Below are 27002 nucleotides of genomic sequence, written 5' to 3'. Positions count from 1 at the left end.
AAAGAGTGCCATCCTTCTTCAGCTGCAGGTCACTGGGGTGGGGGGCTCGAGTTCAAGGAGGCGTGAACCCTGGTGGCCTAGAATCAGTGGGATGGTCCAGCCTGGATGCAGGAGCAGCCTTTGGGTACAGATTTTGTGTCTGCTTGATCTGGGGAGTATCAGAAAATTCTGGGAGAAACCAGTCTTGAATGATTGAGGCTTTGTTTTTATCCTCAGACTCTATCCCATATGGTAAAGCTGCCCTGAGTGTGTAAAGGGAACCATCGTCCATTTCCATCACAGGGCAGGAAGGCAAGGGGACCCCAGCTTTCTGCAGGAGAGTTGGGAGCACATGAGCTTAGCACCCTCAACCAGCAGGAGAGGGCAGACTCTGAGCTGTGTCCTTGACTGTGGGTCCACACAAGCTTCCGTGCGAGGCAACGAGGCCTGGAGGCAGAGGCAGTGGGCTCTGGGGCCATGACTCCTTGATCCTCCCCCAATTAGCTGAACCTTAGGTGCCATCCTTAATTTCCCTCTGGATTAAATGGGTTAATCCTTGGAAATTCTCAGGCCAGTGCCTTATGCCCAGTGCACAGTCAGCTCGGGAAATGTTTGCTGTTGCTGTTACTCAGCATTGTGACTTCTATTTTCAATGGAGTCTTTGAAACAAAGCAGTGGGATTTTTAAACATTTTTTTGTTTGTTAAAACATTTAATTATTTTCATATATGTAGGGGGTCCAAGGACAGGTTTCTTACATGCACATATTGCAACGTGGTAAGGTCGGGCCTTTTAGTGTCCCTGTCACCTTAGAGGTCACACTAGGGCAACTGAGAAATGAGCTGGCCAAATGCCACTGAGGAGAAGCTGCCTTCTGGTGACGGAAGGGTGCCCATCCCTGGGGACATTCACCTGCGGCTGCCAACAACCCATCGTTTTTATTTTATCTTATCTTATTTTATTTTGTTTTTGAGGTGGAGTCTTGCTCTGTCACCCAGGCTGGAGTGCAGTGGTGTGATGTCGGCTCACTGCAACCTCTGTCTCCCGGGTTCAAGCGATTCTCCTGCCTCAGCCTTCTGGGTAGCTGGGATTACAGGCGCCAACCACAATACCCAGCTAATTTTTATATTTTTTGTACAGACGGGATTTCGCCATGTTGGCCAGGCTGGTCTTGAACTCCTGACCTCAGGTGATCTGCCCACCTCAGCCTCCCAAAGTGCTGGGATTACAGGTGTCAGCCACTGTGCCTGGCCGAAGCCATCTTTTAAATCTCTAAGCAAATTCCAGAGGCGTAAACGTCTTCAGGACAAGTGATACAACTCGCAGTGGGGCATCCATGTGAGACATTCAGAGGCTGCTGCGGCTCCCTAGGGGCCCCAGGGCCCTGAGGCTGCAGTGGGGACAGAGCAGATGGGTGCTGGAGCCCTTCGCCCTTGGTGTGGGCAAGACTTCGTGATTTCGATGCCAAGTGCTGAGCCCGCCCTCCTTCTGCAGGAGTATCCCCTTAGTGCAGGTGCTACGGACCACGGCCCTGACCAGCGCCTGCGCGGACCACTCGGACCAGCGGGTGGTCTACCTGGAGCACGTGGTGGTTCGCATCTCCATCTCGCATCCACGCCGAGGAGACCTCCAGATCTACCTGATTTCTCCCTCGGGAACCAAATCTCAACTTTTGGCAAAGAGGTAAGACGAGGCAGGTGTGGGATGGGGGCTGGGGCTCACCGAGATTTACACTGCACAAGAGCTTCAGTCCAGTCTTGGGCCCACAGTGTCTCTGCAAGGCGCCCTGGCACGTGGGAGCTCCCACTGGTTCTACTGGCAGCTTCCTTTCTCTTGGAGACCCTCACATGTAGGCCCCACAAACCTTAAAAGTTGCTCCCTAAACCTTGCCTTCCAACAGGTCCTGGAAAACTTTCCTTTTCAGGAAGAAATGACAAAAGAGTTGTTGTTTCATTTTGTTTGGTTGTTTAATGGAGGGATTTGTGGAATTCTGGCTATGCCTTCATTGCTTAGAAGTGCATTGAAGGTCATTTTTATCCTATTCAATTGGCCTTTGGATCTTGCGTGTGTACGGCAGGGAGCATTGTTTATTCCCCTGCCAGCCCTCCCACCAGTTGTGGGCTGCCCTGCAGAACCTGCGCCCGCAGGGGCCTATCCCAGGAAGACAGACAGGCTCAGATGGCGTGTGGGGAAGGGGCTGCCAGGCTGCTCTCTGCCACCTTCTCTTGCACTCAGGGGCTGGAAATTCTAAAGCTTTGTGCATGGTTTGTGGGAGGCTATAGAGTTGTTTCTTTAACAAACTTTGAAACAGGGGGAAATACATGAATGCAAATATATGACTTATAGGTAATTAGAATGAAGGTGTTTTTTGGAACTTAGAGGGGCCAAAGTATTCTGGTACCTTTTTGTCTCTTTCTAGCTAAGAGGTAGAGAGAGAAAAGAGATTTCATGGACAAATCGGCATTTCCAGCTTCTCTCAAAAACCAGAACTGGCACCGTGCCCGTATTGCCTGCAGGAAGCCCCCCAAGCCCAGGCTGGCTCTGTCTACTGGGGTGTGGTCCCCATCCCCATTTGCTTACTCTGGGCCCACTTGACTCCTTTGGTGACCTGCCTGAGTCTGTGGCCCTCGTGTGGGTTATAGGGAGCTGTAGAGATTCAGAAACAGGGGCTAGCAAAGGCTCTCAGATGGGACCAGGAGGAAGTTGGGGGTTGCCCTTTGCTTAACCTTCCCCTTTTCCCCCACCGCCCAACTTTGTATGAGACAGAGTAATTGACTCAGCAGCAATGCAAGGCAGACAGGGCCATTGCCCAGTGGAATGGGGCCTGTGCTGTGCGCTCCACTCCACTGCCCAGCAGCCTGGTCTCTCCACAGTAGACAAGCTGGGGTGGTGGCAGCAGGCAGTGGGCCTGACACCAGCTTTGCCCTTGGTGCCCTGGAATCAACCCTGAAGCAGACCCTGGCACCAAACTCAGCCCATCCCACATTCTGCTTTCATAGCACAAGCGCCACAGAGGCACAGTTCCCCCCTGCAGAGAGGCCCAGCTGTGCTCTGACTGCCCGTGGGTAGCCACATGGCCATGAGCAGTTCCGGTGTCAGCGGGCAGCCTGATGCTGTGTTGCTCCCAGTGGTGCGTTTTATTTTATTTTCGAAACTATTTTAAAAGTTAGAGATTTTAAAAGTCTCCATTTCTAGCATTTCTTGGAAAGTTGGAAGCTATCCGACACCAGACCCGTGTTCCTGCGTGTGCTGGGCTGAAGCTGAGCACGGGGGCGAGTGTGTTTCCATGTTTTCCATGCTGGTACCAGCCCTGAGGCCAGCAAAGGACTCTCCATTCGCCCCAGCTACACACCCAGTGGCACCCAGGTTTGTGAACCCTCACTCAGAGGCAGAGCTGGGTGCAGGCCCAGGTAATAGTCTGGGTTAACCAAGAGCCTGTGGTGAGGCTAAGAGGCTGGGGCAGCAGGTAGCAGGCAGGCGGGCGGCAGTGACCCTGGGGACTCGGCTCACACCCTGCTCTTCCACTCCTGGCTGGTCTCCCAGGAGCTGGTCACTTTGCCTCTCTTTATTCTTCACCACTGAAAATGTCACTTCGCTCATCTGTAAATGTTAGGACTGCTGTAAGAGTTGAGTGTGACAGTGTAGATAAAAATGTTTGGCATTGTCCCTGGCGCCCTTCATGTCCTGCTTATGTCTGGCCGCCTGACCCACAAGAATCTTCTGGAACCTCAGCCTCCCCTCTCCTCCTCCCCCAGGGCACCATTTTCCTTCCCTGGAAACCCCCCTCCTCCTGCTGCTGCCCAGTGTTGAGCCCTTGATAATAGAGAGCAGATCCTGCCAGACCTATCAGAAGCCACCTCTTGGTGGCTGGGTAGTGCTGTCCGTGTGCCATCCAGCATTTTAAAAAACTACCCTAGCCTGGCCATGGTGGCTCATGCCTGTGATCTCAGCACTTTGGGAGGCCAAAGTGGGTGGATCACCTGAGGTCAGGAGTTTGAGACCAGGCTGGCCAACATGGTGAAACCCTGTCTCTACTAAAAATACAAAAATTACCTGGGTGTGGTAGTGGGCACCTGTAATCCCAGCTACTCGGGAGGCTGAGGCAAGAGAATCTCTTGAACCCAGGAGGCGAAGGTTTCAGTGAGCCGAGGTCATATCATTGCACTCCAGCCTGGGTGACAGAGTACATCTCAAAAACCAAAACCCCCCAAAAAACCTACCCTGAGATCACTCTGGCAGTCATCGGAGTCCTGGGACTCTGATTTTTTTCCAAGTCAGATTTTGTGATTATATCAAGAATTTGTGTTTTAGGATGGATGCCCTCTTTCCCTACTGCACATCTTACTTAATTTGGCAGCTTTTTTAAGTTGCCAGTTTCTTCACTAAGAATCCATTGATGTGCCTCAGCACCTCAGCCCTTAAAAGACAGCCTGTCCTTGTTCTGTCCCCAGCGTGTTGAGTTCAGCTTGGCATTGAGTGTGAAAATCAGCCTTGACCTTTGCCATTTCTTAAAGTAGAGGATGCTCCCCACCCCACTCTTCTCCTTTGCAAAGAATGTTCCCTAGATAAACATTTTCCTACATTGAGTGTTCAGAGAACCCCCAGACTGGAAATTGAATCTCATATCATTCAAAACTTAGGCATTTCAATTTCTGATGAACAATAAAGAGCCCCATATTAAAAAAAAATGTTTATTCCAAAATCAAGAGAGAAAATGAGACTATGAAGAAAGAATAAGAGGAAAGAATCTTGAATTGATTCCTCTAAGAAAAGAGTCGCTTCTGACGATGGCACTGGGTGCAGGAAGAGATTGGATGTTGATTAGTTGCATCCTGTTTCTGCTTGAACCAAGTATGAGGTGGAAGGCCCGGGGGCACGAGGGCACAGCTGGGAAACGCCTTCAACTTAGGGCAAGGGAGGCTCATCAGGACCTGCATGAGGGTACTGCTGGGGGCGAGGGAACCGCCTCCTCCTCCTGGCTCTACACAGATCCCTCTCACTCCCACTGGAAAGCAACCAGGCCTGTCATCTTCATCCCTGCCAAATGCACTGTTGAGACTGCATAAGCCCTGAAGGTGAAGGGACTGCACTTTCCCCACCAGCTAGAGTAGCTGTTTCTCTTTCCTTATTTGAGTCTCCCAAAGAACAGTGCACACAGCTGGCTCAAAGAAAAACGTGGAAATTTCGTTCTTCCACAAACAAGCACTTTCAAAAGGTGTCCTTAGTGAGCTCCCCGGGTGGAGGGGAGGGGTGCCTCTCTCTGCTTTTGTGCATCAAGGCACTGGAGTTATGGGCCCTGTAAGACTGTTCCTTGGCGAGAAGGAGCCAACCGCCTTCTGCAGGAAAGTGTCGGGACTGGGGGCATTTGTTGGTGACCTTGTAAACATCTTTCACTGGGCTATGTGAAGCCTGCCTGCCTGCCTACCTCTCAGAATGTTAGGGAGGTTCGAGGGGGTGATGGAGGAGATCGTCTGTGTAAGAGCTTAAAGACGGTCATGTTTCACTGTGCCCTTTGCTCTCGGGTTGGCTGAGGGCCAGACCCTGCTAACCTGGGGGGCACGTTCCAGCCAGATCTTACAGTCCTGTGAGGCCCCTCCTTGTGCCAGCCTCTCTGCCTGGCCACTCGATACCAGCACCTTCATTTTCTGACACTGCATCTCCAATTGCAGATTGCTGGATCTTTCCAATGAAGGGTTTACAAACTGGGAATTCATGACGGTCCACTGTTGGGGAGAAAAGGCTGAAGGGCAGTGGACCTTGGAAGTCCAAGACATGCCATCCCAGGTCCGCAACCCGGAGAAGCAAGGTCAGTGGCTCTTGGGAATTTCATGACAGCTTTTGTATCTCAACCCTCTTACTACCTCTGGGCCTTTATTTAACTACAGAGTTTCCGATAATTCTTTGTTTTGTTTTGTAGAGGTAGAATTCCCATAACAAAAAATTCACCATTTTAATTATTTTTAAGTGTATAGTTCAGTGGCTTTTAGTCTATTCATAATGTTGTGTAACCATCATCACTATCTAATTCCAGAGCGTTTTCATCTCACAAAAGGAAACCCCAAACCCATGAAGCAGCCTGTCCCCATTCCCTCCTCCCCTCCCAGCTCCTGACGACCTCTAATCCACTTACCATTTCTGTGGATTTGCCTCTCCTGGATATGTCGTGTAAATGAAATAACATAATACATGGCCTTTTGTGTCTTTCACTTAGCATGATGTTTTCAAGCCTTCACCATATTGTAGTATGTATCAGAACGTCATTACTTTTATGGCTGAACAATACCCCATTGTACAGATTGATCACATTGTGTCTGTTCATTCACCTGTGATGGACATTTGGGTTGCCTCTACCTTTTAGCTCTTACAAATAGTACTGCTGTGAGGATTCACCTACCAGTTCCTATGTGGACCTATGTTTTTCTTTCTTGTGGGTGTATACCTAAGATTGGAATTGTCAGGTCATGTGGTAACTCAATGTTGAACGTTTTGAGGAACGTCCAAACTGCTTTCCACATTGGCTGCACCGTTTTACATTCCTGCCAGCAATGTATGAGAGGACCAGCTTCTTCACATTCTCATTAACACTTACTATTCTCTGTTTTTTAAAAAATTATAACCATTCTGGGAGGTGTGAAGTGGTGTCTGTGGTTCATCAGTTTCATGGTGGTACACCTTTTGCACAAAAGTTTGTAATTCTGATGAAATTCAGTTTATTTTTTCTTCTGTCGCCTGTGCTCTTGGTGTCACACTTGAGAAACCATTGCCTAACCCAAGATCCCAGAGAGTTCCTCCAGTGTTTCTTTGAAGAGTTTTATAGTTTTAGCTCTTACATGTAGGTCTTTGATCCATTTTAAGTTAATTTTTGTATATGGTGTGCGGTTGGGGCTCAGACTCATTCTCTTGTACCCACTTGTCCCAGCACCACTTGTTGAAAATACATTTTCTACCCCGTGGGTGATCCTGACACTCTTGTTGCAGATCAGCTGATCACAGGGAAGAGGTTCATTTCTGCACTCTCGATTCTGGTCCATTGGTCTGTGTATCTGTCGTGGAGTCGGTACCACATTGTTTTGATCACTGTTGCTTTGTAGTAAGGTTTGAAATCAGAAAGTGCAAGTCCTCCAACTTGGTTCTTTCTTTTCAAGGTTGTTTGGCTACTTTGGGTCCCGTGTAATTCCTTATGAATTTTAGGATAAGTTTGTGCATTTCTTTTTTAAAAAGTAGTTGGAATTTTGATAGAGATTGGATCTGCAGCTCATTTTGGGGAATATTGCCACATTAACAATATTAAGTCTTCCAGTCCATAAACATATTTTTCTGTTTATTTAGCTCTTCCTTAATTTTGTTCAGTAATGTTTTTTGTAGTTTTCAATATTTAAGTCTTTTGCCTCCTTGGTGAAAGTTGTTCCTAAGCATTTTATTATTTTTGTGCTAGTGTAAATGGAATGGTTTTCTTAATTTTGCTTTTGGATTGTTTATTTCTCTGGTAATTCTTATACCCTTTTTAATTCCTTTTACTTAATGATCAGTCATTTATTTGACCAATCCTTATTAAGTGCGAGACTCTGATCTAGGTAATAGGTTACAACCAGGTAAGAAAACTGGAATGGAATAATTAGCACATCTTATTTTGTAGTTACCCACAAAGGTCTATAAACACCTCTCTTTCTTCCCTGGGTTGAATGCATAGTAACATTTACAGAATACGCTGTGTGTGTTTTTCTATGGGTGTGTTTCCTCAAGGATTGCTTTCACTGTTCTGTTGTTCCTTGTGCCTTTATTTTTTATTTTTATTTTTTATTTATTGAGATGGAGTCTCGCTCTGTTGCCCAGACTGTAGTGGAGTGGTGCGATGATCTTGGCCCACTGCAACCTCCGCCTCCCGAGTTCAAGCGATTCTCCTGCAGTAGCTGGGATTACAGGTGTGTGCCACCATGCCTGGCTAATTTTTGTGTTTTTAGTAGAGATGTGGTTTCACCATGTTGGCCAGGCTGGTCTCGAATGCCTGACCTCATGAATCACCTGCCTTGGCCTCCCAAAGTGCTCGGATTACAGGCGTGAGCCACCCACCCAATCGCCTTGTGCCCTTTTCTATGAAGATGCAGTCTGCTTCTTGTTCACCCTGGGAATGCATGAGAAACTTCCCCTGCCCGGATTCTTTTCCATTTCTCCATAAAACACAGTTTTAGGAGAAAAGAAGAGCACTGAATTGCCTTACACAAAAAATTGACTTTAAGTCATTAATTCATCTACAGGAATCTTCTACCTCCCCAAGTTGTATTCTTTCTGGTTTTAAAAGAGTAAATAACTATTTTAAGAAAGTGTTATAACAAATTCTAAAAATACAAAAATGTAAAGTTTTAAATGACCTGAAATGTACACGTTTTAAAAGTGGAAGCTCCTAGATTCTTTCATGTAAAAGCTTTCTTCCCAAAGTATATCAGCCTAGTATTAAAAGTCAAGGTCGACTCCTCAAGCCAGCTGCATTCTCAAGCATTCACTGCTTCCTGGGCACAAGGTGGAGTTCTCGTGCCAGCCCACACAGCCTGCTTGCCTGGGAGGCTGGTGCTGTGTGCGGGAGAGCACGTGGAGGCTGGGCTACTGCTCTTGTGTCCTCCTGGCATAGCCCTGGGAGCTGGGCACACCATTTTACAGCTCTAGACCTGTGATCTTTACTCTATATCATGAGCAGAATACAATGAGCCCTACTCGTGTCCCAGAGCAGCTTTGAGGGGACGGCTGGTCCCCCATGGAACTGTGCTGCTGCAGGCAGTCTTTCTCATGCATCCGTCTCTTTCCCCTTCCCGTTAGCCAGCATGCGTGCACTGAAGCCTCTCCTCTGAGCTACCACCCACTTCTCTGCTCCCCTTTATGGCAAAGCTGGCAGAACAAGCTGCCTGCTGTGGCTATCACCGGCTCACTCCCAGCCCACTCCCATCCACAGCCCAAAAACCTGGGGCTTGACACCATCCGCACTGTTTCCACACCGCCCAGCCGATGGTCCCATCTCTGTCCTCCCCGGGTGGTTAAAGCCAAGGTCAATGGTTCTAACAAAGTAAGCACGCTCTTGGGACCACAGGGTACAGTGGTTAAGACTGTGGGCCCAGGAGCCCTTCCACCTGGGGGTGGATGCTGGCTCCACCTCTTACGAATACCTGTGACCTTGGAAAGTCACTTAGCCTTGCTAGGTGTTGGTCTTATCTAGAAAATGGGGGTAGTACCGATGTTACTGTGCTGTGGTGGAATGAAATCAGGCAAGACAGGCCAGGCTGGAGACCCAGAGCAGGGCCCGGCACACAGTGACATTGGCAGCCCGCCCCCTCTGGATGGGCTGCTTACCACTTCCATGACCTCCCACAGCGCTTAGAGCAAAACCCAAATCTCTTAGCCTGACCTGCACATCCTGCTCCTTGTGCCTCTCCTTGGCTGCTCCTTCTCACACACACCCCTGCACGTTCTCCTGAACCCTCTGCTCTGTCTTTGTTCCTGTCCAGGAATCTCATCCAGCCCCATGACACTGAGCACCTTGTACCTGCAGGTGATGCCCAAAGCCGCCTCTCCCTGCCCCCCATGCACCCAGACCTGCTCTACAGCAGCTTCCTGCTTCTGGGCACAGGTCTAACCAGCTCTGCACTTGTGCACCTCAGCCAGAGCTCCAAACTGCCTCTTTCCTGTTTTCCACATTAATGTAAATAGCTTCATCTTGCACTCCATTGCTGGGCCAAACCCCGGGAGGGAACCTGCAATTCTTCTTTGTCTCCTTCGCCGTCTGCCTCCAGAAAATACCTGAGTCTGCCCACTGCCTCAGCCCAGTCCCCTATCATCTCTTCCCTCCTCATTCCACTGGCCTCCCGGCCTCAACCCCTGCTGCTTAGAGCCACTCTCCACCCAGCATCCGATGATCCATTTAAAATATAATTCAGATGATGATGCACCCCTCTAACCTCATTCATGACCTCCTGCAGCTCTTAGGGCACAACCCACACCTCTTACCCTGACCTGCACATCCTGCGGGCACCTCTCCACCATGAGCCACTTCCTACACCTCATCACTGACCTCCCCTCGGTCCCCCTTTGCACACACCTCTCCCTCCTCCAGGACAGCCGTCCCTCGCTCGGGCTTCCTGTGGCCACAGCCCAGACCTGGCCTATGGAGAGGTCCTGTCTGAATCCCTGTGGTGGAGGCCCTACCCACTCTCCCACCTCACACTCCTTCTACAGAACCACGGGCAGGGATGAGAATGAGGAGGATTAAAACTTTGCTGAAAGGCCGGGCGCAGTGGCTCAAGCCTGTAATCCCAGCGCTTTGGGAGGCCGAGGTGGGTGGATCACGAGGTCAAGAGATCGAGACCATCCTGGTCAACATGGTGAAACCCCGTCTCTACTAAAAATACAAAAATTCAGCTGGGCATGGTGACGCGTGCCTGTAATCCCAGCTACTCAGGAGGCTGAGGCAGGAGAATTGCCTGAACCCAGGAGGCGGAGGTTGCGGTGAGCCGAGATCGCGCCATTGCACTCCAGCCTGGGTAACAAGAGCGAAACTCCGGCCCAAAAAAAAAAAAAAAAAACTTTGCTGAGATTCTCATTCTGCATTTAGTGGGAGGGGTGACGGATGATGTCTTATTCTTAGCATTGATGGAGACATATAAACTTGAATATCATCTTATAATAGAGAGATAACCAAGATTTAAAACAAGATTCAGACCTTCCAAATCACTAGAGGGAAATAAGAGTGAAGAGAAATTGATCAATAGGCCAAAAAAAAAAAAAAAGAAAAAAGAACTATAGGCAAATTTGAATAGGGATACAGAAATCTTAAATAAAACATTAGGAAGTGGAATTCATCAGATTATTCAAAGAATAACACTCCCCTCCAAGAATGCAGCCTTCACTCAACAGATATTTATTGAGCATTTACCAAGTTCTAAGCACTGGGATAGAGCGGTGAACAAAACAGATGCTAAGCTTATGTTCTAGAAGGCAGAGGAGGCCACAAACAGGATCACCAAGCAGGGAACTGTTGTCCATTAGATGATGAGAAGCTCCAAGGAGAAAAATAAAGCAGGGCAGGGTGACAAGGGCATTTCAGGGTGTCCTGGGAAGGCCTCAGGCAAGGGACATTGAGGAAAGCTTAAAGAAGATGAGGGGGCGAGCTCTGCAGACTTCTGGGAAAAGGGCATTCCAAGCAAAGGGCTCAGGGGTGCTAAGGCCCCTGGGCAGGGGTATGCCTGGTATGTGTGTTCCAGGCACAGCAGAGAGGCCCCCGAGGCTGCAGCAGGCAGCGGGAAGAGGGGCAGAACAGGACAGGGTCAGGCATTGAGAGCGCAGGGGCCAGATCGCACTGGGCTTTGTCAGCCTTCACAGGGACTTGGTGGGAAGCCACTGAGGGATTTTAGGCAGAGGAGAGAGGTGATCTGAGCTTTTGTGTTAATGGACTGACAGCTTGTCAGAATAGATGGAAGTGGGGGTGTGGAACAGAGGCAGGAGGCCAGTTGGGAGGTCACTGCAGTGTCAGGGGCAGGTGACTCTCACCGGGCGGCAGCAGTGGAGTATACAAAGCAGTCAGATTCTGAAAGCAGGGTTGAGAGATTTGCAGATGGATCAGATGTGGGCTGTGAGAGGAGAGAGGTGCATGAATGCCTCCAGAGTTTTTGTCCTGTGCAGGAGAAGAATGGAGTCCCAGTTTAGATCTGGAACATCGCAGGGGGAGAGGATGCTGGAGAGGAGGTCAGGAGCTTGGATTTGGGTGGGTTAAATCAAAGATGCATACAACAGGTCCAGGCGGAGATGTGTACTCGGGGGTCAGGGGAGAGACTAGGCTAGAAGTGCACATCAGGTATCTGTAGTATTGTCAGCCCTTCAAGCTGAATGGGCGATGGAAGGAGCTCTGTTTATATGACAATGATTAACTCATGTTTGGGGCCTATTGCATATAGGTGCTGAGTGAGCTTTGGGGTTGCAGCAGGGCACAGCACGGAACCACAGGCCCTGCACACCTGTGTACCTGCCACACTGCTTCCTGCCCAGCCAGATGCTGCCATATCAGCTCCCTGCCCACTACCTGCGCGGTTCTCACCAGCTCTGGCCTTGGCCTCAACACTGATGAGCTTGCTGTCTTTAGCCTTCCTTCCTTCCGGCCCTGCTGTGCCCGAAAGCTTCCTGCTGCTGGGTGTGTGATAGACACACAATAGGTGTTGGCAGATTAATTAGTCAGCTGGAGCCATCTGTAACCACCACATGACCAGATGCTCTTTGTGCTGCAGAGGACACACGATTAGTGGATACCGGAATACTTCCTGAGGGTGGCCCCAGATTAAGTCTTGACTCAGGCCAATCTCCATCCCTCAGCATGGGTAGAAACTGGATCTTTGCTTTCAAAAAGTTGACATGGGTGCAGAATAAACACCTTATGGGACCTTCTACCTCTGACCTTCTGTGACCTACTGGAATTTGGGGGTGGGGACACATTCTCCAGTGTCATCACAGAGAGTGCACATTCCTGCAGGGCATCTGGGGTCAGTTCATTCCACACAAGTTTTACCCCATAGAGAGCCGCTCCTGAACATGGTCTTTGCCAAAAACAGCAAGTGCAGGTGTGCATCCTGCTGTGGCTGACGCATGGCAAGCTCTCCCTCCTATGCATGGGGAGGGAGGGCTCCTTGCTGTCACCCACAGGCTCTGTGCATCTTCCCCAAGCACAGTGGGAGCCAGCCTGAGTCCCATTAGCATCTCTCCACAGTGGAAATCCCCGTGGCCCTCGCTCGGGACACTGCAGTTGCAGCTGAACCTCCCCCACCTGCCCTGCTCACCTCATTCCAGGGCCAGCCTCTGAGCGTGTTATTCAGCGTGGCGGCTGGATCCTCCCAGGCTGAGGGAAGGGAGTGACGGAGTGAGGCCAAAAGGGACCAGAGGGGCTCAAACAGAGGCCAAGCGGCCCTTTCCAGGTTGGTGTCTGGGCCCAGTGCTTTCCAGGTCAATCCAGGATAAGCCCTCTTCAGCCCCCAAGTGAATGGCGCCTCTTCTGGGTGTTCCTGAAATGTCAAAATGGGAAGGTCTGCGTGTGCTAACAGACATGTCTCCCATGCATTTTGCAGAGGTCCTGCCATGTGCCAGAGGCTGTGCCGTTGCTCAGGGGCACAGGGAGCCCCAAGACACATCCCTGCTTCTGATGAGCCCACAGGCTAGGTGGGAATGTGTCAGGTTTCAGGAACCAATAGTACCGTGCGCAAGGGCCCAAAAGCCACCAGTGACCTGGAGGAGCGCCCCAGAGTTGAGCAGAGCAAACAAGGATTTTGGGCTGAAAGAAACAAGAAACGGCTTTTGAAGAAGGGCCTGCCTAAGCCCAAATTCTCAGGAGCTCCCCAGTGTCAGTTTTTTTATCTTAGTAGCACAGAAAGTATAGGCCACTAGGAGATGGAGACTGTCCTCTTCGTTTTGTAGAATGAAGTCCCAGGCAGTGCCCCCAGATGAGCTGCCCCACTCCGCCTACCCCCAGCGGTGACACTTCTCAGGGCTGGCCTTGCTCCCCAGGCACTGGGAGGGACCACAGCGGGGCTCATCAGCAAACCAGTGAGCCAGGCTTCCCCACCCCATCCACAGGGCAAGCGGCGGGGCTGTCATGCTGAGACACAGTCCTTGGTGGTGACCTGCCCTCACTCCCCTCCCTCCAGGGACAGATCTGGGCCCTTCCATGAGTACAGAGCAGAGGTGGGAGCTTCCTGGACAGGCCGACGTGAGGAAAGGGCCAGCTGCCTCTGGAAAGACGCTCTGGTGCCCACAGAGGGCATTGGTGTGGGTAGGGGGTCAGCAGGGGACAGGGCATTGAGATGTGGAGGTGAGTCTACAAAGATCTCAGTCAACCTCCAGAGAGCCAGGAGGCACCCCCAGGAGGAAGGGAGAAAGGATGCCATAGGAACAGAGAACTGTGTCTACCCAGACATCACCAATGCACTGGTGATGCTGTGCCCATAAACCCAGGACCCAGCATAGGCATTCTTCACAGTGAGACCAACCCCCAGAGCACGGCTGCAGGGCCATGCCAGGCAGGCAGGACAGCACTGGGAGGGGCTTCTCATCCGTGTGTGGGTGGAGGGGGAGCCAGCCTGGCCCTGCCTGCGCCATGATGCCATTATGTATGCAGGGAGATGGGACCAGCCCCAGCCCTTAATGTTCAGGTCAACCCAATAGTGTCTGTTGGGGACCTCAGCCTGGGAAGGTGACAGAGTGACTTAGGTTGCCCTCCAGCTCCAGGATTCAGAGCTCCAGAGGCCAGGAAAATGCAGGACTGGTCAGCATCCGTGGAGTCAGCTGCCCTGTCGACCTCATCGATGCTGAGGGATAAATTGATCAGTGAGCATGGTCTACTCCCTGGTTGCCTGGTCAGGGTGGCCTGTGAGTGCACAGTCACCGCCAGCCTTGGTGCCAGGCACAGTGCAGCACACACACACAGGCATAGAGCAGAAAAGCAGGCGGTCCCCACTTCTCTTTTTTTTTTTAAGACGGAGTCTTGCTCTGTCACCAGGCTGGAGTGCAGTGGCACAATCTCGGCTCACCGCAGCCTCCGCCTCCCAGGTTCAAGGGATTCTGCTGCCTCAGCCTCCCATGTAGCTGGGTGTTATAGGTGCCCACCACCACACCCAGCTAATTTTTGTATTTTTAGTAGAGACAGGGTTTCCCTGTGTTTGCCAGGGTGGTCTTAAACTCCTGACCTCTTGGTCCACCCGCCTCGGCCTCCCAAAGTGCTGGGATGACAAGTGTGAGCCACCGCGCCCGGCCCAGTCCTCACTTGTCTACAGGCCTTCCGAGAACCTGTGCTTGGGGTGGGTGCTTCGTTTCTGCGTTGTTCATTTCCATCTCCTTCAAATCTCTGCAACTTAATTGCTTTTAAAAGAAAAGGAAAAAAAAACTGCTCCAGTGGTGTGCTGTGTAAAAGTGCTTTAGAATCTAGGCTCAGACCCGGGTTTATGAAGCAATTAAGTGATCTGACTGATACGCTAGCTCGAATAATCCTCACCTCCTGTCAGATTGACTGAGCTTACGTAATTAGTTTTAACCCCATGTTTTAAAGTTGAGCAGCGGATTAGGCGTCCATTTTCCTCTTCAGTTCCCAGGCCAAGCATCTGGGAACAATTTAGGAATGGAATCCAATGCGAATCCTGCTTTGCAGTCCTGCAGTGTTTGTAGGTATTAACAGTTCTTCATTCATTCCTGCATCCAGCACACCTTTATTTATTTACTTTTTTATTTTATTTTATTTTTGAGACAGTCTCACTCTGTCACCCAGGCAGGAGTGCAGTGGCGCCATCTTGGCTCACCACAACATCCGCCTCCCACGTTCAAGCGATTCTCCTGCCTCAGCCTCCCCAGTAGCTGGGATTGCAGGCGTCTGCCACCACGCCTGGTTAATTTTTATTTTTTTATTTTTAGTAGAGATGGGGTTTCACCATGTGGGCCAGGCTGGACTTGAACTCCTGACCCTCAGGTGATCTGCCCACCTCGGCCTCCCAAAGTGCTAGGATTACAGGAGTGAGTCACCGCACCTGACCCAGCACATGTTTAGTGAACTCTGCTTAGCTCCAGATCTGGGAACACTAGGACCTTGCCCTGCAGTGCACAGCGTGGGTGCGGAAGAGGGAGTAGCTTCCCCGTGGGTGAGCCCACCACTCCAGCTGTTACGCAGTGAGCCTGCAAGGCTATGAGACGGTGAGCTGGCAACAGCGCAGGCAGAGCAGGGATGGTATCTTGTCCTGCAGAACATCTTTCGGAGAAGTTTGGCTGCGTTTTAGAGAGTCTGGATACAGAATGCAGAAAGCGTCCAATCTCTGAGAAACATACATGCTTCATTCTCCTACATCAGACATCAGACAGGCCTGGGGTTGGCTCAACCTGCCTCCACGTTTCCTGTCTCTCTGGCCTCTGCACCAGGCCTCCTCTCCTATAAGATAGGGTTGTGCAGAAGTGACACCCAGACCAAGTAACTGAAGAGAGGAGCCTCCCAGCCCACCCTTCTTACCTTGGAGCCCACATGGGTGGTTGCACCTGGACCACAAGACAGAGCCTGTGCACCTGCCAAGGTCAGGCCAGCCTCCACACCCAGGGGCACACTGTGCTCAGCACCTCAGGCATAGAAAGGTCCCTGCACCTCCTCATGACCTGGGGCTCCCACGGGCACGCCTGATGCACGTGAAGTGCTCTGCAGGAATGGGCTTGGCTTTGTCAGCACGAAGGGGCGTCTGCATGGTGCTTCTCCTGTTCATGGAGCACATACCTTGTCTGAATACCTACCCCATGCCAGGTCTGCAGGGCAGGCACGGGAGTGAGGGGCACTTCCTTGTTCTTCACCTCTGCCCCCTTCCACCCCAAGAGTCTAGCTCAGTGCCCTGCAGGGAGCTGGACCAGGGGTATGCCTGGTCTCTGTAGGGGCCCAAATTTTACTGACATGGCCTGGCCCTCCCTTTGAAACCAGGAGCATACCTAAGGTGCAGGGGCACCTCCCACGGTCTTCCCCTGCCAGGGAGAATTGTGACGCATCAATGTCTAAATGGAAAAAATAATCAAGCATGCTTTCCAATCTTCTCTGTATAATTGACACCATGTGTCTTATTTCATGGCTCCAAAGGGTTTTACATACTTGGTATTCGCATAGTAATAAATAGACCGTGAGACAATTGATGGCACTTTAAAAAATCCTGTGGCAGTCTCTTGAAATCTGAGAATTCACTTTCTCCCTGATAAAATTTCTTTTTTCTCTAATCTTTCATCTGTTTCCAAAAGAGTAGCAACCCAAAGGTGCTGTGTTCTTCCTGGTTTCAACGGCATTGTTTCCAGATTCCCAGCAGTCTAGGAAAGAAGTCCCATTTATCAAAAGAGCAAGAGAGGAATAGGGTGTTAATTAGCATCTACATGTTCTCCGGCAGGCACTGGGTGCTGTTTTACCTCACTGTTGCAAATCAGTATAGAATCAGGGGCCTTACAGTTAGATGATAATAAGGAATTAAAGTTTCGGGAAAAGTTATTCTTGGTAGTGATGCATGTCCTGGTATTTACAAGTGAAGACATTATGGCGATGCAGAAGATTTGTGCTGTAAACTACTCCACGGGGTGGCGGGGGAGTGAGAGAGCAGGGAAGGGCTGGACGAAACAAGATTGGGAAAAGGTTGGGGATTCTGTGTACCTTGTGATGGGGACATGGGGACTCATTGTACTATTTTCTCCATTTTGTGTTTATTTGAGAATTTCTATTATGAAAAGTGTTGTTAAAAGCACATGTATGGGAAACGTTTCTTCCAAAGAGGTCAGAATGCAAGCGTAGCCAAGAGATTTGGAATGCACAATTAAATATAACCATGTAAAGATTTCACTTTAGTTCTGCACTTGTGAGGAGCAAATGCTCAGTGTGGCGTGGGATAAGTAGTTTCTTTTATGTTTGACTGAAGGCACTCTAGGCAGTGCCTGGATGCATGTATGTGTGTGTGGGGGGAGACTGTTGTGTATAATATGTGTGTATGTGGGTTTCTATGTATCTGTGTGTGATGTGCATGTCTATGTGAATATGTATGTGTGTCTATGTGCGCATTAGGTGTATATGCATGTGTGTGCATGTATCTCTGTGTGCCTGTGGATATGTGGGTGTGTGTTTGTGTGTGGTGCACAATTGCTTGTTTTTCAAGACTCAGTGTAGCACGAGGTTGAACTCTGGAGCCACCTGCTTATCAGATCCATCTCCTACCATTGGTCAGTGTGGACCTGGGCAAGCCATCTCCGTGCTCTGAGCCTCCAACCCGTCCTCTGCACAGGGAGGATTAAACCAAACACCACCCCAGAAGTGCTGAGCCTTATCAGGATGAACGTGACTCTCTTATTGTGAGTGTTTAGATTCTCCTTTTGTGGAAGAGGAAGCTGAGTCCAAGCTGCTCCACCCAGAGCCTGACTGAGCTCCCCTGCCTGGAAGGGGCAGAGCCTGGCATAAGGGCCATCTTCCAAGCTCAGGGCACTCTCACCTCAACCCAGCCTGGCGAGGTGTCCAGGCCCCTCCAAGGCAGTGCAGACAATCTAGAGTTGATGTGATCTCTTTAGCCCTGTGGCGAGTGGTTTTCATGTCTGGCTTTAGGATATTTCTGGTTGGATTTTTTTGTCTTATGTGTTGTAATTAGAAGATAAAAATCAAATGAAATTTAAAAGCTGGGAGCCTCTGCTGGGTGCCAGCCAGGGTCAGGAGTATTGAGGAATGCTGCTCCTGAGAGGCTACCTCACTTGGCTGAAATCCAAGAGCAGCAGGGCTTCTGAGGACTTGCTTTGACCAGTCCCTGAGAGCAGGGGTCCCCACCCCACCTTCCGATCCATAGTCCATGGCCTGTTAGGAATTGGGCTGCACAGCCAGAGGTGAGCGGCCTCTGTATTTACAGCTGCTCCCTGTCACTAGCGTTACTGCCTGAACCCCACCTCCTGTCAGATCAGCAGAGGGACTAGATTCTCATAGAAGTGCGAACCCCATTGTGAATGGCACATGCGAGGGATCTGCGTCATGTGCTCCTTATGAGAATCTAATGCCTGATGATCTGTCACTGTCTCCCATCACACCCAGATGAGACCATCTAGTTGCAGGAAAACTAGCTCAGGGCTCCCACTGATTCTACAGTGTGGTGAGTTGTATACAGTAGTTATTTCCTTATGTATTACAATGTAATGATAATAGAAATAAAGCGCCCAGTAATTGCTATGTGCTTGAATCATATCCACTGCTCCCCATCGGACCCCCAGCTGTGGAAAAATTGTCTTCCAAGAAACTGATTCCTTGAGCCAAAAAGTTTGGGAACCACTGCCATAGAACATTTGAAACACAGTAAGTTTCAAAAAACGTGGAATAGACGCTTATTAATTTTTAGGGAATTTTCCTACAGACTGTGTTCCTGAGGGAAGATTCAGTATTATTGAGATATCTCTTCTTCACAAAGAAGAGATAGCTATCACTAACACAATCCCCACCAACATCACAATAAAATTCAGGGAATGCAAGGAGCTTGACTGACTATAAAACCTATTCTGGGCTAGGCGTGGTGGTTCACGCCTGTAATCCCAGCACTTTTCGGAGGCAGGTGGAGCACAAGGTCAAGAGATGGAGACCATCCTGGCCAACATGGTGAAACCTTATCTCTATTAAAATACAAAAAACTAGCCGGGCGTGGTGGCACACGCCTGTAACCCCAGCTACTCGGGAGGCTGAGGCAGGAGAATCACTTGAACCCGGGAGGCGGAGGTTGCAGTCAGCCGAGATCACGCCACTGCACTTCAGCCTGGCGACAGAGCGAGACTGCATTTAAAAAAAAAAAAAAATCTATTCTGAAAGAATGGGCACAGAGAATAGCTAGAGAAATTCTGGGGGGAAAAATGAATGTAGGTGCTTAACTATATTTTTAAACTATAATAAAAATATGTGTCACTGCTGCTAGAATAGACAGATCAAGGGAACCATGTGGATCGTCCGTCAGTACAGCCACAGAGATATGCTAAGGACAGCATTTTAAACTGGTGGAAAAGACTGAAGCATTGAATAAGAGTTATTGATAATTGGCCAACCATTCGGAAAGGAAATAATTACTTCGATAGATGCATACACATAAAATTAGAGACTTCTGCCTGGCAGAAAACATCATAAAATTAGAAAAATGTTTATAAAATATTTCAGACAAACTCAATTCATTTACAGATGGCCTTTTCACTTCTCTCTAGCCCATGGGTTGGCAAGCTTTTTCTGTAAAGGGTCAGATAGTAAATGTTTGCAGTTTTCTGGTTTCTGAGACGGCTACTCAATTCTGCCATTATAGTGTAAAATAGCCATGGAAATTATGTAAATGAGTGGCCATGCTGTGTTCTGACCTCACTTTATAAAAATAGGCGGTAGGTCTGTGGCCTTAGTTTGCTGTCCCCTACTCTAGCCTGTTTACATGTTCAGCTCAATCGAGTCTTCTGTTTCATGGTAATTAAGAGGGCTGTTTATTTGGGTGTTATCTGAGGCATCCCATCCTGTGTCCATTTCCCCGCCACCCATGAAGCCATATTGTCCTGCTTGCTGGTAAATATTTAACAACTAGAGCTCTGGGGAAAAATTATAGATATAAATGTATCACATACGTTTATTATACATTTTACTGATATAAAGGATCTGTAGCAAACAATTTACACTTTATTATTTACACAAGTAATATACACTGCTTGTGTTATAAATTCCATTTAGCCAATTGATTCTCAGAGACTGCTTTCATTGATTTTTGCCAAGTTCTTGTATCCATAACCAACCTATGGTTACAATTCATGAACAGTTGTCTTTCCAGCATAAATATTGGGTAATATTTTTGTCACAGAAACAACAAAGACATATGTCAGAACTTCATTCACTCACCAGTGATAGGAACAACTTCTTTGCCAAATTGGAAAATAATTTTCAAATCCTGGAAGAATATTTCTTCAGTTTTTTATGCTGTTCACAATGTAATGCCTACAGACACAAAATATTTTTCAGTTATACCTGCATTATTTATGTTTTCTCCATCACCTTAAGTCTAGAAAATCAGCAGTAAAGCCAGCCCTTGTTTGCAGCATTTGTCAATTTCCATATGGAGATATTTCCGCCACGGCCAGTTTCAGGCTGCCCACATGTTAGTAAGAAAGGGGCCAGTAGCCATCAGATAGTGCTTGCCCTGTGTCGATAGAACACATGTAAGTAACCCCACATAGATAATGACAAAATGTAGTGGGATCATGAGGAAGGGTAATTTTTGAATATTCATTACCTTTGTTTCAATGTTATTTATTCAATTGTAAGCTTATATAATTTAACTTTTAATAAAGGCTGTGTGTAACAACCAGCTCACAGAGTTCCTGAAAATGTTAATAATCAGTTCCATGAAGCCAGTGCTAGTCGGCCCCTCACACCACTGCGTATTGGGAATTGAATGGGTATAGAGAGCTGGTTTTCTCTTGGGATGAGCCCTCTTTAAGGGGAGCGTATTCATTGCATGAGCGTACTCATTTATTCGTTCAAAGCGCACTGCTCCCCACCCGCCCCAGCTCCTCTTTATCCTTGTGAAACCAGCCAGCCCCTCTTTGTAAAGCCTTGGTCCCTCCCCCAGGGCTATCCCTCCCAACCAGGGGTTCTGTTTTCACTGGCATCATTCTTCCCAAGGCCCACTCGGAGGCCCGAAGGTCTGATTGCCATTGGTTTAACTGCGTGTTTAATAAATCAATCTATTATTCTGACTAAATCTTGCTAATCAGTAAATAATGATCATTTGAATTCTCAATATGCTAAAAGATTATTTTTTCAAGGGATAAAATTAAAGTAGTATTTGGCATAAAAAATTCTAATATACAGGTAGACGCCTTTATCTCTAATACCTCAACCCTAGAGGTTAGATTGATCACAGAGTGCTGCACTGTGTTATAGCCTTAATATACAGAGTTCTTAGAAATCACTGAGAAATATTTAAAGTACCTCACTAAAGTATTTATTCAGCAAGGTACTTTAAATATTTAAATAATATCACTAAATAGGCCAAAAGCCTGAAAAGCAATTCATAAAGAAAACCTACAAATATCCAGTACATACAATATTCAACCTTTGAAGTATCCAAATAAAATGTAAACTAAAGGTCAGGCTCAGTGGCTCACACCAGTAATCCCAGCACTTTGGGAGGCCAAGGCAGGTGGATCACCTGAGGTCAGGAGTTGGAGACCAGCCTGGCCAACATGGTGAAACCCCATCTCTACTAAAATACAAAAATTAGCCAGGCGTGATGGTGTGCATATGTAATCCCAGCTACTTGGGAGGCTGAGGCAGGAGAATTGCTTCAACCAGGGAGGCAGAGGTTGCAGTGAGCCAAGATTGTGCCACTGCACTCCAGCCTGGGTGACAGAGCAAGACTCCATCTCAGAAAAGGAAAAATACACACACACACACACACACACACACTAAAATACAAGAAGACAAAATCATGATAGAAACCCAACAAGCAGGAGTTGCAAAGATTGTAAAACAAATCTGTATGTCATCCTGCCCTCGGGGCCATGGAGTGATGTCATTTAAAGAGCGGGAATGCAGAGGCAGAGGAGCCTGGGTCCCCTGCTGGCTCTACTGGTGATGGGCTGGGAGACCTGGGACTCATGAATCTCATCAGCGTGCTGCCAGCACCTGATGGACTTGAAATATCGCAGGCAGCCTGTGTAGGTTGTCACAGAAGTCCAGGCTCCTTCCCTCCCTCTCCCTACCTGCCGCTGCAAGTGTGGGTTTCACCATAGCCTTTAGGAACTGGTCCATTTGCACTCAGGGAAAGTTCCAGCCCAGAGAAGCTGATAGAGACCTGCCTCCCGCCTTTGAGGAAAATCAAATTGGCAATGAGCTCTGCAGAACCCCGGAATTTGGAATCCACTGACTCCAGGGTTGCCGAGCTGAAGGCAAAGCTGGGTTGCCATCAGGTTAGCTGGCCCTCAGGGAAAACTCTTCTGACTCTTGAACTCAGCAGGTACATTTCTATTCTTCCTTTCTTCTTCTTAAGCAACACTTTTCCCAAGAAAAACAAACAAAAATTTACTAAGCAAAAGCTTTGTGTTGAAACTGCCAGGAGGAGATGATAAATAAGCCAAGCACTGCCTTGGCTCCTCGTGACTTTTGCGGGCCCCAGGGGCAGAGCCATTTAGGAAGTTCCCACAGGGCTTGGCTTTCTTTGGAGCTCAGCCCAGTGCACCTGACTCTACCCCGGACTTCTGTGGAATCCCAGCTTTGGTCCTCTCCTTCCCACAAACCTGAAAGTGGAAGCCGAGAAGGATCAAGGAGGGCCTAGTCAGAACTGCAGTGCTCTTGCCAAAGCTTGCAGAATAAGCACAGATCAGTTATGAAAACCAAACCTGACCTGCAGTCCAGCCAACTTGAGTGAGAGGAGCAGGAGGGTGGCGGGAGGACACCAGGCTGACGCAGACACTGGACCCCCTGAACAGGATTCGGACCTTGGGGTGGTGTTTTGGGTGAGCCCAGAGCAGAGCAGCTGGCAGGTGCCGTCTGAGTTCAGCTGGCCACTCCCTGCCCTGGTCACGGAACCTGTCAGTCTGTTTCTGCATGTGTGTGGTGGGAATAATAGAATAATAGTGTCTACTTCGATGGGCATGGGGAGGCTCAAAGGGAGGAAGGTTCCATATGAGCAAATCCTTTATGAGGAGTTTTAAAGGCTTCAGGATTACAATCTGTCTTTGTCCATAGGGACTATAACATGAAAAACACCAAGAAGTCTTTCTTGATATTAAGCTTCCTTGGAACCAGTTACACGTGTCAGTGACATAGCGAATTCTGTTGTTCTGCCTCGTGCTATGACAGATTGTCTCACAAGGATGCTGCTGCACCTGTGGAAGGCTCCAGAAAGCCCAGGGAAGCAGGTTCTTTTCAAACATGATAGTTCACACTTTATACTCGAAGCACGTATTTTGATGATGTTTTTCTCCATAAATGTGACATTGGCCTTGTTGGGTGTCTCCCCAGACTGGCCCCGCTGTCATCAGGCCTTGCCTCTTGCCCAGTAGAGAGCTCTAGCCCTCACTTCCTTGCCTTGGCTCCCCTAGCTTCCCCTACAGTGAAGCCAGGCCATTGGCATGGCTCCAGGGAGAAATGGCGGGGGCTCGGGGATCTGGTCCAACCCAGCAGGACCTGGGGAGTTTGTGGCTTTTCTCTTCACTTCCAGGTGAGGCTTGGCATCTGGCCTCCCCAGCATCTAGCTCCTTGGAGGGAGGAGGTAACACAACTCAGAAAGAAGGTTTACCCAATGAAAGATAGGAGGTAAAGTATATGCCCTTCCTGTCTAAGGCCGCATTGATCTCACCAGGCCTGTTTGGAAGAGTTGCCCTGGCTAAGCAACCACCCTGTTTTTTGTGAAGTTGCAGCCGGCTTCAACCAGTCACAGTGGTTCACACCTGTAATCCAAGCACTTTGGGAGGCCAAGGCGGGTGGATCACCTGAGGTCGGGAGTTCGAAACCAGCCTGGCCAATGTGAAGAGATCCCATCTCTACTAAAAATACAAAATTAGCTGGGTGTGATGGCACATGCCTGTAATCCCAGCTACTCAGGATGCTGAGGCAGGAGAATCGCTTGAACCCAGAAGGTGGAGGTGGTGGTGAGCCAAGATGACGCCATTGCAGTCCAGCCTGGGCAACAATAGCCAAACTCCATCTCAAAGAAAGAAAGAAACATAGCTCCATTTGTCAGCCCCATGTCCTTCCTCCTGCTTCCCTCCACTCCTCTTGTCTTGGGATTTCACCTCCCAATAAAGCCTCACCCCATGGGCTTCACTTCAGGCCCTTGTTTTCTAGGGAACCTGGGCAAAAACACATGTTCAGGTGGCAGATGGAACAAGACCTTTGATCATCTCTATGAAATACCGCAGAGGGATAGATGACCAAAGGCATCGTGTTTAGAACTTTGGGTGCCTTTGGAAGTCCAGAACTGGGTCTCTCAAGACTCAGCGTTTTGAGCATCGATAACAAACAGTTGTTGATTGACTGAATGAATGCATGTGCATGCAAGCATGAACCTTGTTTAAATCAAGAGCTCATATAATTTTAACCAGTTCTGTTTTCAGCTGAGCATACTCAGTAACATGTTTAATGAAGGGGAAGAAATTAGTCTCTTCTGTGTGACTGTATTTTCCCTTTATTCATCCCAAAAAGGTCTGTGAATTTTTGATTTCCTTTCAGTGGTCCTTTCCACGATGGCTTTTTTCCCAAGAGCGTAACTGTTCCCATTTTATTGCTAGCAGACTTGATCTGTGTTTTATTGACATCTGTTTCGGGCTAATCTTCATTTCTAAGATAAGAGCTGAGATTCTGCAATCTGTGTTCGATGGCTCAATCTATCTTGTGCTTGATGCTAGAAAGGAAGACAGATTTAAAGCACATGCCTTCTGTGCCGGCTTTAAAGTTTGTCACTAAACTCTCATTTCTGGAAAGTGCAATTATAGCGTATCACTCCCACTTCCTTGGAAACAGAGATGAAGAACCGGGCACGGTCTCCAAACAGTCACCGTACACACTGTTGTCAAAAGTTCCATTTTTAACCCCATTTGCATTAATACTGCAGTCAATCTCTTTACCTCCTCTCTCTTTCGCAGGGCCTTTGCAGTGATGCCTTTCCCTCACACTCTCCTTGTTCGAGAGAGAAAGAAGTATGAATCCCCACTTATCTCAGGGAGAAATGCAACCAGCTGCTGCTGTGCACATTTATGAATCACAGTATCATTTAGTCGGTTCTGTGTCTCCAATAGAAGGCATAACAAAAAGATGAACTTTGTCTCACCGCACATCTAACTTTTGCCAGTAAAATATTAAATATGGATGACAATGAAGATGACAGATCTGAGGAAGATCTCTTGAAACCCCTGTCCCAGATTTGCCCTCAGTTTTAGGAACGAGGAATGCCTGGGCATTCCTGCTGCTTGCACAATTCAGCATTCTGGCAACCAGGCTCACCTCAGAAGAGATGAGTGCATTTGATTTTTGAACATTTGACTTTATTATTTATTTCCAGAAACACACCATATTCAAAACGACATCTATACAGGCATTTCTGCTTGGTCTTTTTCTCCCCTGACATTTTACAGAATCCTTACTGTGCTGCATATGTAACTTGGTCTTTTTGTTACTTATGTAGCAAGCACGTTTGAATGTCATTAAATATCCCTTGTAAGCAGCATTTTATAAGTTTTTATAATACTTCACCAAACAGAAGCGCCGTAATTTATCTAAACCTCTCTTTGTTGTTGGACATGTAGATTGCTTTCCATTTTTTGCTATTATGAGTGGCAGCTTAGTACAAAAAGCTTTCTCCTAAATTTAAAATTATTTCTTTGGGATTATTCAGCAGAAGTAAAATTACTGGGACAAATAAGAGGTGGAAACCACAAATATGCCTGCTTTTGATACATATTGCCAATTTGCTTTTCGAAATAGTTGAACTGATTTGTAGTCTTACCCGGAGTGGGCATTCTGGAGAAGATAGATGATATCCTTCCTTAACTTCCACTGTGATAATTGCTAACAAGGGTGAACACTTTTTCAGATGTTTGTGCACTGTATTTATTCTTTTGAAAATTGCCCTTTCTGGTGCAGTGGCTCACACCTGTAATCCCAGCACTTTGGGAGGTGAAGACAGGTGCATCACCTGAGGTCAGGAGTTCAAGACCAGCCTGACCAACATGGCAAAACCCTGTCTCTACTAAAAATACAAAAATTAGCCAGGCATGGTGGTATGCCCCTGTAATCCTAGCTACTTGGGGGGGCTGAGGCAGGAGAATCACTTGAACTCGGCAGGTGGAGGTTGCAGCAAGCCGAGATTGTGCCACTTCACTCCAACCTGGGTGACTGAGTGAGACGCCATCTCAAAAAACAAAAAAAAAAGAAAAAGGCAAATTTCCCTTTCTTTCTGTCCCACGAGCTCTCAGTGTCGCTAGCAAGCTGACAAGTATGTAGTCTATATAAAATAGTGACATAACTGTGTGTGTCATAGTTCATGGAAATATTTTTTCTTGCCTGCTGTTTCACTTTTGACTCTTTAGAAATAATCTTAAATTTCCCCTCCAGAGTTCTGATAATTATTTTCTTTTTTTAAAAGTCACGATTTGTTTATGATTTTATTTTCTTCATAATCTGTTTGGCTTTATCAGTCTAACTATTAATGTCTCTAAAAATTAAATTAAAAATATATCATTTTTTTTCCTAGATAGCCAACAAATTACTCCAAAACAAAGACAGGATCAGAATGTTAAAAGATGTTGTGGACTTTTATTTCCAACAACAGAGAAGACCAAGTGTCTTGAACTTTCCCTCCCACAGAAAAGAGTGTTAAATATTGGCTGAAATGTTCATAGCCAAAGAGGTGAATGGAATAATGATACTGGCTTTTGCCCAAGGGCATCTGCTGCATCTGCGGAATCCAGCTCGGCAGAGCCTCCTTGCAGACCACAGAACACTGGGACCTCAGGGGCACCCAA

General features: G+C 48.1%; 1 protein-coding gene across 2 annotated transcripts in view; it reads left to right on the top strand.

Annotated features, from left to right (window-relative positions):
* PCSK6 (proprotein convertase subtilisin/kexin type 6) overlaps nt 1-27002 on the top strand; it is a 189321-nt gene that overhangs the window by 124890 nt on the left and 37429 nt on the right. For both annotated transcript variants that reach the window (XM_017518901.2, XM_017518895.2), the window contains exons 12-13: nt 1473-1661; nt 5648-5784. In XM_017518901.2, the coding sequence (XP_017374390.1) occupies nt 1473-1661; nt 5648-5784 (326 nt within the window). The remainder of the gene's footprint in view (nt 1-1472; nt 1662-5647; nt 5785-27002) is intronic.

This window comes from Cebus imitator, unplaced genomic scaffold, assembly GCF_001604975.1.
Source record: "Cebus imitator isolate Cc_AM_T3 unplaced genomic scaffold, Cebus_imitator-1.0 Scaffold19, whole genome shotgun sequence".
NCBI classification, from domain to species: domain Eukaryota; kingdom Metazoa; phylum Chordata; class Mammalia; order Primates; family Cebidae; genus Cebus; species Cebus imitator.
Note: the sequence above shows the minus strand (reverse complement) of the source record. Positions and strands in the feature narration are given on the sequence as shown.